A 14,806-nucleotide genomic window follows, 5' to 3' on the forward strand; every position below is an offset into this window, starting at 1 on the left:
TAGAGTAATTCTTTACCTTTTTATAGATATATAACAAAAGGGGGTGCGTGTCAAGATTGCTGCCAAAATAATTTAAATCTGGTAAAAAGTCATGTATTTAACAGTCAAAAATGTTGTCACCGGGTGAAAATTTTCCATATATTTTGAACCCTTTTCTTTCAGTTTTCGTATTTTGGGGGGTCTGACATACTTAATTTTTTTTCAGAAGATGAATAACTCTATACATAAATGAGAAATTTCCAAAACAAAATTTTTTGGAAAAAGTGGACTTATGCTGTTTCTGAAATAAACGATTCAACTGTAACCACAAGTGTAATTTTTTAGGTACATTTATTTTGAGGTTTCAGAAGCATATTTTGTTTTGTTGGGCACAATTTTTTTTTTAGAATATTTTAATCGGTGAAAATTTAATTAATTTAATTGGGTAAGCCAAAATATTGATGCACATTAGGGTGTGCCACTTTTGTATGGCCAAAAAAAAGTACTCTAATTTTGCAATGTAATAGTGGTCAAAAGTTGTATTAGGGTTTAGGGTTTAGTAATATTTAAAACAATATTATAATATCGTTCTTCTTTGGCTCGCTCAAATCGGTTGAAGTTGTTAAGATAAAAACGATTTTATATGAAAATATGACTTTTTTTCCTTAACTTATTATTTCGCAGCTTCTTTACTTAGTGTTCAATTTCAACAAATATAAGCTTAAAAGTTTTTTTCTTGGAATTATCTTTTACAAATCACGAGAAAGCCTAAAAATATTTAATATATGTTTCGTATCCAAACTGCGCAATTAAAAAAAAAAACATATTTTTCAATAATCTCTAAAAATCCAAATTTCCTCGATTTCTTGCTATATTTTGATCGAGCCAAAGATATTAATAAAAATGAAAATTGTAAACGCAGAATTAAATTTTAATAAGCAATGCAACTTTTAAAAGCTATTACATTTGAGAATTCCATAGTTTAGAATTTTGACACACCCTAATGCACATGTCCTTTAAAGTCTTAGTGCATTCCAAAAATATAAGCTATGTACTATGTACCTATTTTGCTATTTGGATTAATATATTGTTAAATAAATTGACCACCAAAAATCAATTTTACTTTTAAGTTCGAAAATATAATCCTATTGCCTCAAAAGTAACCGAAAATGCAGGTATATTTGAGCTGAATTAAATATTTGAGCTGGTTAAATTTATATAAGTTTTCATTTTGTTCAAACTAGGTAAGGTACGTTTTTTGCTTTTCAGAAAATTTTGACACCGGTACAAATTTCTAGCTTACATAGATCTGAACAATTTTGGTGTAATAAATATAATTTGTTAAAAAATGTAATATTTACAATTTTAAAACTTAAAAATAACATAAAATTAATTTTAAAAATCATCAAAACGTTTCTTTAAGTAGTTTCGGCCTCCATACGAAATTTTGCAACATTTCTTGTAAAGCAAGGAATTTATAAGTTTTGTTTTGGAAAATTGTTGAATCCGTTTAAAAAAAAATGTATGCTCACCAATTTTAAAAATTTTTTCAAAATAAAATTTAATCGGCGCGGCGCATAAAAAAAATTCAAAAATATGCATTGATCCGTTTTTGCATTCTCTATCATCGCAATATCATGTCTAATCTAATGTTATCTTGAGATTTGGAATTTTGTAATGATTCCTAAACTTGCTCTATGGCACCTATATCGCCAGTAAAAATAAATATACTTTAGATAGTAAAATATGGCTTTTTAAAATTGCATAAGTAGTTTTGCAAAAAATTAAAAATAACAGTGATGTAATGTCAAAAAGAACTCGAAACAGGAAAAAGCGTTTTTGACCTGTTAATATTCAAGTATTTTAGATTCGGACGCAGCCATCACACAGAAATCCTTTAGTCTGGTATGGTTTAAGTAGTATGGTTTGTTTCAAATTCTGTTTTTGATGCAGACTAGAGTAATAAATTAATAAGTTATGTTCTCAGGATGAAATGTAGGGTGATATGAAAAGTTATGCATTCCTAAAACGAGTTTTTAAATTTTGCACATATATTATATAGGTACATATATTACAAAAAAAAAAAAAACATATTATGATAATTTAATTCTTGGGACAAAATTTTTCATTGCGGAAACATTGTAGTTCACGAAACGAAGTGGGCTAAAGTATTGAATTCTTGGTTCACATTCCACGTTTTATTTTTAATAGTACGTTCCATACATTTTCTTTAAAGGTACACAATCCGACGAACAATTTTGTAAACAAATTGAACAAAACTACCAATGTACACACTGAAGGTAATTCACTGAATAGCAGTGAGCCTGAGTATACCGTTAATCGTTTCACATTTTTCAACAATTTTGTTTTTTTTTTTTTAATTTGGTAAAAGGATTCTGAAAACGGTCCATCACATGAATATACCTATAAACAAAGACAATAAGTGAGGTTCAAATAACCTTTCAACTATGAAATTTTTATTTTTACCTTTCTCGGCTGAAGTAAAAATTTTTCTATTTCTTCACTCAACTTAAAACTAAAATCAATTTTTACAAGTTTTGGTAGCGAAATCTTGAAGGTGGAAATTTCACTTTTCGAATTATAAAAAAACTCATCTTTGTTTTATAATACAAATTTCATTGGTAGGTATACATAGCTATCATTTATCGGTTCGTAAACTTAACGCCAAAAATAGTACAAATTGAACTCCCCACAAAATGGTGGAGATACGTACACAATTCCAAAATTCTAAAGATCAAAATTTCGATAGTACGATGTTCGTTTTAATGAGCGATTTATATTTCCAAAGTAAAATTTTTTAGGAGGAACCCCTTTCACGCTTGGAAATCTCCCAGTTACAAAAAGATAAATGGTGTCCATACTGCCCTTAAAATATTTAACTAACGCTTCTACTTTACGCCTTGGTGTACCGTGTAATTTCCTCCTATCTGACTTATTTACTTAAAAAGATCAAAGCTGTTATAAAAACCACTTATAAAAATTCTATAGCACCATTCTCGCATTTCTATAAAAAAAAAACAATCAACGTTTATTACATTTTTTTCTTTCCTCAAATTACTCACTCCAATTCAGTGACTGCCAATTAAAATCACTTTGGTCAATCTCATTTTAAAAATTTAAATTCCACTTTCCTCCTTAAAAACTCACCTTTCTTTTACAGATCTTAACACATTTTTTTTTTCATTTCTCTAATTTAATAAAGAAAAAGAAAGGAATTCTCTCATTAAGTGATTTCCTTTCAACATACTTTTTTTTTTCTTCTTGTTTGTTAATCTATACGCAAGGATACTTGATAAAATGCAAATAGTCCTTCCTTTTTTTTTAAATCCTTAATTTAAACAGTGAAAAAAAAAAACAACAAGACACCAAGAGTCGACTATCACACAGAAGAAAATGAAGAAATAAAAAAAAAATCAATTTGCATTTTTCTTTAATTTCTTCAAATCAAGAAAAAAAAAGACCAACAAAAAAAAAGAAACAAGGACGAAATAGGATAAAAAAGTATCTTTTTTTTGAAAGGGGGTTTTGGGTGTTTAAGTTTATCTATGAACAGGCAAAGCCAATAAAAGCCATTCATGCGTTACAATGCACAACTTTTTCGTATTATATCGTCCTTTTTTTTTCTTCTCTTGATTTACATACATCATATCACATCCATCACTACTTTTTACCACCCTCTTGAAGTTTTTCTATCTTACAAGCAAAATCAATTGCAATTTTTTTTCTATTTTATTTTTTTTTTTTGAGTTTGAAAAAGTATCTGTAAAAGTGTATAGCTCACAACTTACGTCTCAAATCCCTTGGATCAGAATTATTACTTCGTGGACTTTCACCCTTTTCACCGTCATAATCGTTTGATCCCTCCAAGGATTCATGTGATGTGCATGTCGGGCTGGCTGAATCCGTTCGAAACGATTCGCTGCTACTGTTGAATAGATTCTGCCAAAAAATACAAAAACAAAAAAGACAAGGATGTTGATATGTGATAAATCCCGTTACCATAATTGGATTTTTTGTTTTTCTTGTTTTTTTTTGTGTTCGAAAAAACTCACCTGATCCAAGGATATGCCAATATATTTGGGAGGTGAGAATGCTGAAGGCAGTTGAAAATTCGTTAATACGGGCTTCGAGAGTCCTCGATCGCTGGCAAAGTAACTGGCTGGTCCACCGTTAGCCAACATTCCGTGGTTAAGGGATTGCAGAAGATGCGGGTGAAAACTGTGCAGAAGGTGGGTACCATAGCTGCCCACTAAGGACATATTGTGAAGGTCTTTGGCGTCAGGAAGCTATTTTAAAGGAAAAGATGTTGATTATATTAGTATTCAATAGGAATTTGTTTGGGTGATGGGTTTTATGGTCTACCTTGGTATATCCTATATAAAGTTCTTAAGATAATTTTGTGTGGGCACATTGGCACACAAAGACAAAAGAAAAGGCAGTGTCCTTTTTAATGTGGGCAAATAGTTTGTGGCAACTTAACTAACCCAAAGAATGTGGTTAATCCTTCTCAATAAAGGGGTTTGCTGATATCTAAAGGGGTTAAATATTTTTCGAAGAGTTCTTGGAAAGTGTCCAGAAAATTAAGTGTAATGAGACATTGTTAAGATGTTTGAAAATAATTTACGACTTTTTAATCGATGTTTACAGTTTTCTAATTGGTTTGGAATTAATTTTTTTTGTTGAGGATGAGAACTCAATTTATACGAATTTGATAAATGGGTTATGATGAATCTTCTCAAAAGAGGCTTTTGAAAGGACAGTTTAAAATTTAGAAACAAATGTAAACTATAAAGAGTTGGTTTTTATTTAATTTTGAATAAATACTGTTTATTGCGAAATAAATAATTTGTATTAAAAAAAATGCACGACTGGGTCGCACGAACTTGCTCTTAGAGTAAAAGTTGCTTAAATTTTTAAGACTTTTTATATAGAAATTTGGAAAAAGTATAGGTAAAAAAAAAAATAAAAAAAAAAATAAAATTCGTTTTTTAAAAAAATAAAATAAAATCTGAAATCAAATTGCCCTCCAAAACAAGTATGCAGTTTTGATTGATATATTAAGATGCATTTTTAAAAAAAGAATTTTCAAAATCGTTAGAGCCGTTTTTTAAAAAACTAATTTTTTATAAATAATTTTTTGGAAAAAAAGCTTTAAAATAAAATTGGTATGCCATTTTGTAGAAATCACTAATCAACATCTAAAAACAAAATTTCAAAAAAATTCAATGTCCCGTTTTCGAAAATTTGATTTTTCAAAAAAAAATTTTCAAAATTTTTTTAAAAATCCAAAAATTATTTTTTCGAAAATTTTATTTTTGGCTTATACTAACCTCATATAAATGCTTCTTTACAAAAAGTTTCGTTAAAATCGAATAAATACTTTCGGAGATAATCGGATTTGAAAAAAACGGTTCTATGGCAGGTACCGTTAATAATGATTTTCAAAAAAAATTTTTTTTATTAGAAGATAGACCTTGTCTTAAAACTTACAATTGATTTTTTTAAACAAAATCGTTGGAGCCGTTTTTGAGCAATTTCAATTTTACTAAAATCGGTATATGACAAGTACCGTTATTTTTGGTCCAAAAAAATTAATTCCAAAAACCCCTCTGTAAAGTCGCCAAATAATGCTACATACCAAGTTTGACATCAATCGGTTCACCCATCTAGGCTGTAGCTTCGTTTACAGACAGACAGACTGACAGACTGACAGACTGACAGACGGACAGACAGACGGACTTTCGGGACCCACTTTTTTGGCATTCTCTACCATCGTAATGTCATGGAAAAATGTTATCTCAACTTTTTTTTTTTGTACGAATGCATAACTTGATATATAGTACCTATATCGCAAGTAAAAAAAGTGTGATACAATGTCTTATTCTATAATATTACGTGGACAATAATTCGAAAACTTTAAAAAAGTCATATTTTACAAAAATTTAATTTTATTTTTGACAAATTGAAACTTTATTTTTATATATCATTTGACACACCAATTTTTTTTATTTTTGAAAAATTTATATTTTTTAAACGGCTCTTACAATTTAGATTTTACAAGAAATTAATTAAATGTTACGCTCATGAAACTTGGCAAAAAGTTTTCTTTTGGGATTAGAACCAAGGATAAACAGTCTATAAAAAAAGTTGGGTGGAATGTTTTTTTCGCGGACAAGAATAAGGGGGTGAAGGTCAAAAATATAGTGAACAAAATTTTTTGTGGATATGACACATGTTTTTAAGGTATTGCTGAATCTAATGACATAAAATTGAAGTCAGTACGATTGCTCTAAGAAAAGTTATAGCCGATTAAAAGCAGTTTTTTTTTTTTACTTCAACAGATAAAATATATCCAAAACCAATGTGAAAAACATGCTTCACTGATGGAAAGAAAGTTTTAAATAAAGCAGGGACAAAGAATTCAAAAAGTTTTTAATGATATTTTTGGTGAAAGTGTGTTTTTTTTATGAAAAATAGGGAAAATCCGCGATAAGTCCCATAAAATCAGTGGTATAAAAGGTACAATTACGAAATTCATTAAATATGTTCTCTTTCACATGGGAATTAAGAATAAAGTAAAACTAAAAAATTTTTTTTTGTTCATGTGAAAGGGTATTTTTTTTGTAGGTGTAGAGAAAATACGGGTATATTGGAAAAAGTGTGTAATACTAGAGTAGGCAATACTAGTGGTACCCTATTTAAATTCAGCAATTATGTTACTTTTGAGATAAGAATCAAGAGTGTCTATAAGAATATGATGGTTAAAAGGGTGTTCTTTTGAGTGAAAACAAAATTGATGTTTCACAAAACGTTGAATTTGGGATAGAAAGCAAGAATAAAGAGTTTTTATAAAAAAATTTAGACAAAAGGGTGTTTTGTTTTGAAGAGACAACAAAATCTGTAATTGGTCCCAAAAAGCCAATTATTCATATTATTTTTGATTTTGATGACAAATTGAACGTTTATACTTGAGTTCTTAGACGTTTTACACATCTATTATACTATCTCTTCTAAAAATACACCCTTTCACCTAAATCATTTTTTATAGAAACTGTTTATTCTTGCTTTCTATCCCAAATTCAACATTTATACCAAATTTCATTAGGTTGACCCATCATTTTGTTTCTGATCTCAAAAGTAACATAATTGTTAATTTCAATAGGGTTCCACTAGTATTACACACTTTTTCTGTGTAATCTTCACACATTTTGCATAGATGCTTTTATTTTTTTTGAGTTAAAAAGAAGTTCAGACGATTCAAACATTTTTTTTTTGTACAAAACATAAATTATATTCAATTTGTTTAAATGCCTTTTTGCACATAGTTCTTCTAAACTAAACCCTTCAATGATTTTGTTCCTTAACTGGTTTAAAAAAAAACCCAATTTAAAATCAGAACCCAAACCAAAAAGTTATTTCCACCAATTTCCTTTTGTAAATGCTCAATCAGAATTACCTCTGTATGATAACATCACCCAGGAGGAACAAACAAATTTCAAAAACGAGATAAAGACTTTAAAAAGCTACCACACATGAATGGTTCCCCCTTTTTTTTATTTCTTCCCTTAAAAAGTAAAAAACACATCCAAATGTACATATTTCTTTTACAGCTTACATCGCAACAATAACAATTTTTAAATTACTTTAAACTCTGTAAATCTGCATCTCTTACTTAACACATCACCACCAACACCAAAAAAACAAAAAATAAAAATAAAAAACTCGGTGTGATATCCTTTTCCTCTTATCTCAAACGCACGCCATTAATATCCACATACATTCGGGTTATTTTTTTGAAATTTATCCTTCCCACAAAAACCCCAGGAGTAGACCGACAAACAAAATTTAAACGTATATTTTTCAAATCCTCTCAACCGTGTGTTCGACATAAAAGATATACAGACATCCTAGACACACGAATATGCATTTACTATATGTCCTTGACCAGTTTTCTACTCTTTCCTTTATTTTCCGCTAAATATCTTCACACTAAATCTTCTTTTTTTGGCTACAAAACAGTCAACACGGTCTTCTTTTGCAACAAAAGAAATACCAACAGCCATTTAACATTTTAAAACCATCATCATCCTCTCATGGCTCATGGCGCATAGTATAGTTTGGGAGTGGAAAAAAGGATCCCAAGGACACAAACTACACACACCGACAAAAAAGAGGGTTCACCAGATTACAATCTCTTACTCTAAAAAATGTAAAAAAGTAGAAATTTCAAAACAAAAAAAAAGTTAAAAAACGGGGAAGTGTGTGTATTTGTTGGTCCCAATTTCACAAGAAACATCCAACAAACTTACCCGCACTTTTTCTTTTACCATGTTCATAGCTCTTATCCTTCTGGCCCATTTGATTTTGTTTCTTTTCCTTTTGTCATGTAGTGTAACATGCCCATTATCACCCCTAAACGCGACATAAACACATAAAATAAATGTTCAGAAATGATATGTCTATATTTTTGGGGTATACCCGCCACACATATAAGCAATTCACCGACACAGGATTAAGTTGGTGTACCCAATTTCTCTTACTTCCAAAAGAAGTACATTTTTGATCCTTTTTTTTTCAAAGAAAGTAAAAAAAGAAAACAAAACTATTATCTTTTGATCCTTGTGTTTACTTATTTGTAACAAATTACATGGATATTTGCACATTTGTATGCAAATGTTTGAGTGTTTGTTTCAGTATCAGTGTGGTACACCCCTGTCGTCCTTCGTTCGTCGTGTCGTTTACCCAACTTCACCGCGCCATAACTTAAATCGATTGGTAAATTTAATCGTATTGATGAGGGAAACTACCACCAACCACCCCCTTCCACAGACACATATGAAGGAATATATGAGAATAAAAAAACCCACAAAAAAAAAGCAAAAAAAAAAAAAATTAAGGGATAATCGGTATGATGATGACACTTCTGTCATATAAATTTTGCAAAAAAAAAATAAGTAAAGGGGATTTAAAAGTAATTTTCATTCGAATACTCTCGCTTTGGTCGTTCATATCGACAAAATGTCAAATGAGTGTCAATTTGTAGTCAGATTGGGGTTGGCGAACGTGTGGTTGAACGTGATGGAGTATTAAAACTGATATATATGCATGAGATGAGAGTGTGGATGAATTTTTTGAAAGTCCGATCAGAAAAGTTCTTTAAATGGTACATCATATATTGTTGTATAGACTTGAACTGTTAAGCTATTAAGCTTTGTATAAGTAGGGGCTATAGTGTGAAAAATAGTCATGAATTATACATTGAAAAATTGGAATTGTTGTGAATTAAAAGATGACCTGGACGAACCATTTCAGTAAGAAAACGTTATTTCAAGGTTATGGACAGACCTTTTTTAATTACTTAGATTTCTAGTTATTTGTGTACTTACCAAATTTTCAAATGAACACGGAAACTTTATTGCTAAAAATAATCATTTAAAAATCACCTAAAAATCTATTTAAATCTAAACATATGCTATCTTTCTACATCATTTTAATATAATTTCGGACTTATTGATGAGTTTAAAAAACTATTTATCTAGAATCTACTATTTTTACGTTTCCAGTTTTTGTTTATAACAATTCAAAAATCCACTAAATGGAATTCTTTTAGGAATCTATCTCTAAATACTCTAATTGTCTAAGTACTTGAAAATTTTTGGTTTGTTCTACATATATAGTCGATTTTTGAAATTTTCTTGTAAAATTTTGAACGATCAATAATAATGATAACGACTTTTAACAAGGGCAGTCAATGAATATAAAAAACAATTGTTTTTTATATTCAAGGTTAGCAATCGAAATTTTGTAAAAGCAGATCTTTAAATTTTTCTATAGAAAAAAATGTTACGCATACACCACAGTCACCTACAATTAGTTTGATTCGTCACTTGATTTTGCTGACAAGGAAAATTTTAATATTTAAAGAACAAAGTGTTTATACTCGTATGTTTACAAAAACACTTAACTAAGAAGTCTCCAATCGAACTCGAAATAACAATCAGACGTGACATTGGGTGATATGCATAAAAAGAAGTAAATGCTTTTACTGAAAAAAATTGACATGCATGAACTTTCCATATTTTTTGCATATCAAAACTAATTTATACATGATAATTATCTTGTTCAATTTTTTTTTTTTGTATGCATATGGGCTGTTGTAGTGGTAAAGAAAATGCTAAAGACTTGAAACGATTTCTTAAAACTTGATAGTATTGAGTTTGTTTTTTAAGATTTATTTAAACCAAAAAAATCATTTTTTCCCAAAAAACGACTCAAAAGATTTCGATGACAAAAATACGTGTACTTCGGCACATAAGGTCCAGCTTTAAAAAAAATGCTTTTTGGACCGTTATTAATATAATATTGTTATTAATATATATATTGTTATTAATATATACATATTGTTTCACTGATTTCAACGATTTTTTTTGTAATAAACGTTTCAGTAGCTTTAGTATTAAAATTAAGGACAATATTAAAAAAAAAATAGAAATAATAATATTAATTTTTTTTTTATTATTTTGGAAAATTTAATTTAACGACGAATTCATTTTCTTGAAATTTTATTTTTATGCATACCAACTTTTTTTTTTTTGAAAAATTGATTTTTTTTTTTAAACAACAGCTTTGGAAGTTTTTTTTTTAATTCGTCATTTAAGAATAAATTTTACACTTAGTTTGAATGTTAAATGCATTTCAAAAGATGTTTTTTTTTAACGTCCAATAACAAATTTAAGGATATTTTTTAAGTTTTTTTTCTAAATTTCTCATAAAATTAAATTGAAAATATTCATTTATTAATTTTTACATACAAAGCTTTATTAATCTAAGCAACCGTTTCCAAATGATTTAAAAAGTGTTTAAGTATTTATTAAAAACATCTCTCGTTAATTTTATTTGCTTCCATGAACTTACTTTAAGTATTTCGTTGAACTTAACACAACCTCTTATTCTGATGTAAACTTCCAACTCAAAATGAAGAAGTCAAACAACAAGTAAGCGAGCATCACACCGAACCATATATAATAATATTCCTATAGTCCAATGCACTTTGTCATTGAGATTTTGTGGTAAAGCAAGAGCATCAATCAAAACCTCATTTGGTGAAAACACCAGAAGGTGTCGTCGTCGTCGTCGGTATATAGAATTTTCAAATTTATCATGTTTTTCCAAAACAAAATCCACACAATCAACACCAACCAAACCCACCCACATCGTCACATCATCACTTATAACAACAAAAGTAAGGTAGCCACATCTCCCCCGCTCCAAATAAAAGCTAATCACATTTAATCAGGATGTCGTTGTTGTATATCCGTTTAACGAATGCAAGGATTAAATGGCATTAGAATAACGTGTCTGTGATGTGTATAAACTGTAACGGAAACCGTTGTTGCGTCCACAAACAAAATGACCAGCAAAACTTTTAGCCCAGCGGACACCATATGTTGCTGTTGACTACCCTCATTTCACAGGCACTTTCATTCGTTAATCACATCAATTTAAACGGTTGGAGAACAACAATAACAATCAATAGCACCATCATAGCCCCCTCAGGCAAGGATGTTTTGTCTTATTCTAAGGGTGCGATCCTATAAAACCGATGATGGAGCTTATTTTAGACGCGACGACGGGCCGGACGGGTGAAAACAACGAAAAAGTCAAACTCATTAGCAAAGCTCTCTTCGGTTAGCTGCCGCGTTTGGCTGCTGTAATGTGTCAATATTTAAGGGGGTTAAGCATGAAAATGGAGAATGAACGGACGCGACGTAAACGACGGGGCTTTGCAAAACGACCAAACTCAAAATCCCCCGCATATATTAGAGACATCACGAGAGTATGTAAAGGATGTTGATAAATTGACGGTGCTACCAAATTGTGTCAAACGGAGCTGATATTTGCCACACTCTTGTCTTTCCAAAGTGTTGATAGGGATGATAAAATGAGTCTCATTCTACGAATTTATCTCTGGCAGGAGTCTCAGCATGAGATTTAGATACTCCTTTTGGAGAGTGAAGTTTAATGTGTGTTCTGTTCTGATGTGAGTCCTAACAACAACATATATTTTGGGGGGTTTGGTATAGAGTAGTTTTTCGCAATAAATCAAATAATTAATCCTTTTTAGGTCGTTCGCGAAAGCCAGTTAGAAAGATATACGATGGGATTTTTGTATAGATATACGGGAAGGGTAGGTGGGGTAGGTTTCCCATCTATGTACTTAACGACAGAATGAAGCTTAATTTATCATCACCTTAGTGCGCTCTGCGGCAAGTTAAGTGTTGAAAATATTTTCACATGTGTTGCAACTTTTCCGATAGTAATAATTTTGTTGAGGTTGTTATGATTTTGAAAAAAACTACTCAATATTACGAGTGATTTATTAATTTGAATAGAAAAAGGGTAAATGTGTTTGAAAAATATTCGTCTATAGTAAATCTTATTAAGGAAGCAGGACAGTGGCATAATTTAGAGCAAAAATTTATGGAAGGAAAGTGTGTTTTTAAAAACTCTTAAATTGACTTACTTCAAGTAAAATGCAAAAACCTATAAATAAAAAATTTTAAAAATAAAATTGAAATTCTCATCAAAAAATATATTTGATCACAATGCATTTGCATTTTGAAAAGTAAGGAATTTATTCTTCTCTTTTAATTTTAAAATTTTGATTTAATTTAACTTATTGCTGTCTTAAACACTTCATTTTGGAGATTTTTTTTTAAAGCTAAAATTTTGTTATGAATTTAGAACAAAAAAGGCCACTGAATTTAGAAAGTTAATATTTTTTAAAAATATTTTATAGTTTAGTGAAGCCAAAAATGCGACGTGAAAATTTTTGAAAAAGAAATCTTATTTGTTAGTCCACCTTTTGTACATAATTGTCCACCTTTCAAAAAATTTTAGAGAAAATTCAGTATTTTATAGGAAATCTGAAAAATGAAAAATCATCTAAAACGGTCAAAATTAGAGATAGACATAAAACCAATGTCAATCGCTTGTTCACCATGCCTTTTACGGAATACTAAAAAAAACTGAAACATTCAAACGTCCTACAAAAAAATTAATTGAAATATTCAAAAGTCCTCAAAAGTCCTAAAAAAAAAATTACGCATACACCACAGTGACCTTCTTAGTTTCCTCTAATTTAATCACTGATTGAACAGTAAAACCATCTGATTTTTTTTTTACCATTCACTAACTGAAAATTATATGGTTGTAAAGTCAAAATTTTGACAGTGGGGCTTAAACAACAGAGAGCTGCATATTTAATTTGTTTTCCTTTTCATAAAAGCAAAAAAAACACCTTAAATCATAAAAATTTAAAACATAAAAATTGGCTTGGATGATGCTGTCTCTGCTTTGTATAAATGCAGTAGGATTTCTTATTTTTTTTTTACAACGCACGGACTAAGTTTAAGTGCTAAATGTTTGAAAATTTTTTTTTGGGAACTTTTAGGACTTTTGAATTTTTCAGTAAAAAATTTGTTTTTTTGAATATTTCTAAAGGTAGGGTGGACAAACGATGATTTTTTGTTTGTATTCATTCATTGAGGTGGACAAACGATTCATGTTCGAATTGAAAAAAACAAAAATTTTGAATTTTAGAAAAACGATGTTTTGTATGAAAGTTGCTATAAAAGAATGTTTTTTTGAATACTTCCTTAAGGACAAGATGATTTTTGGAATGTTTCAAGAATTCGAGCTGGATAAACGATTGCAACTTTGATAATTTTTGGAGATTTTAGGGGACTTTGAATTTTTCAGTGCAAATCTCGTAAATAGGAGATGGAAAAACGATAATTTTTGGTATTTATAAAAAACTCGATATTAAATATATTTTAGACGTACAAAACCAATTGCTATCGTTTTTGTTCTAAATGTACATTGTGTACACATCAACTAGAAAAAATGGAGCAAATTTCAATTTTTTTTAATCACTCCCTATAGACATCAAAAAGTATTAAAAAGATTCGAAATAGCTATAAAGTCATATAAAATTGTTTTAAAAGTGAGTTAAAGTTATCTATCCATTTGGCCAATTTATCTATGTCCTCAAGTGAATAAAGTTTCATTACCTTTTCGGCTTTTCTGAAGATTGGTCTGAATTCTGGGTAAGCTTCTTTGCCTGTTATATTCTTCTCAACTTATGATTTATATTGGCTATTTTTCTTAAGTAAGTTTTAAATTATAAACCACTTACCACGTACCTACTGGGTATAATAACACACTACGTGTGTTTGTTTTATTAACTGTGGTGAAAAGATATTCTAATTCTAATTTTTCTGAAAACGAAAAATGTTATTTGTTTAACTAGACTTCAAGTCAATAATATTTACCAATTGATCTAAATTTAAAACGAACAAAAAATATTTTCATTTCAAGAAAAATCTACACCAAAATGTTTTAACAAGCTTTGTTAACTTTGAGCAAGCACAAACATTTACATAATTGATTCAAAAATTTAAAAACAATTCTTAGAAAAAATATGTTTTTAAATTTTTTTGACAGACAATTTGTCTCTGAGCTCGAAAATAGATTTTTTTCATTTAAAAAACAAAAAATATATTAGGGGATCTACATTAGAATGTTGACAAAACTAAAAAAGAGGATAAGGGTTGGGTACTTTCATGGTTTTATATTTTTGACAAAACTTTTAAGAGGGGAGGATTTTTAGGCTGAATGTTTTTGTAAAAATTTGAGGAACTTAAATCTTGTTCACTAACGGTAATTTGAAGTTTTCGGAAAAGTGTTCTGTATTGGCCTTTTAAAATGGATTCTTGAAAACTGTCAAAGTGTGTTTTTTTTTTCC

General features: G+C 29.4%; 1 protein-coding gene across 2 annotated transcripts in view; it reads right to left on the reverse strand.

Annotated features, from left to right (window-relative positions):
- The window catches only part of LOC129918358 (protein Teyrha-meyrha), a 71,002-nt gene that overhangs the window by 13,564 nt on the left and 42,632 nt on the right, over positions 1–14,806 (reverse strand). For both annotated transcript variants that reach the window (XM_055998837.1, XM_055998836.1), the window contains exons 2-3: positions 4,053–4,286; positions 3,789–3,939 (exon numbers count right to left, since the gene is read on the reverse strand). In XM_055998837.1, the coding sequence (XP_055854812.1) occupies positions 3,789–3,939; positions 4,053–4,286 (385 nt within the window). The remainder of the gene's footprint in view (positions 1–3,788; positions 3,940–4,052; positions 4,287–14,806) is intronic.

Source organism: Episyrphus balteatus, chromosome 4 (genome assembly GCF_945859705.1).
Source record: "Episyrphus balteatus chromosome 4, idEpiBalt1.1, whole genome shotgun sequence".
Taxonomy (NCBI): Eukaryota; Metazoa; Arthropoda; class Insecta; order Diptera; family Syrphidae; genus Episyrphus; species Episyrphus balteatus.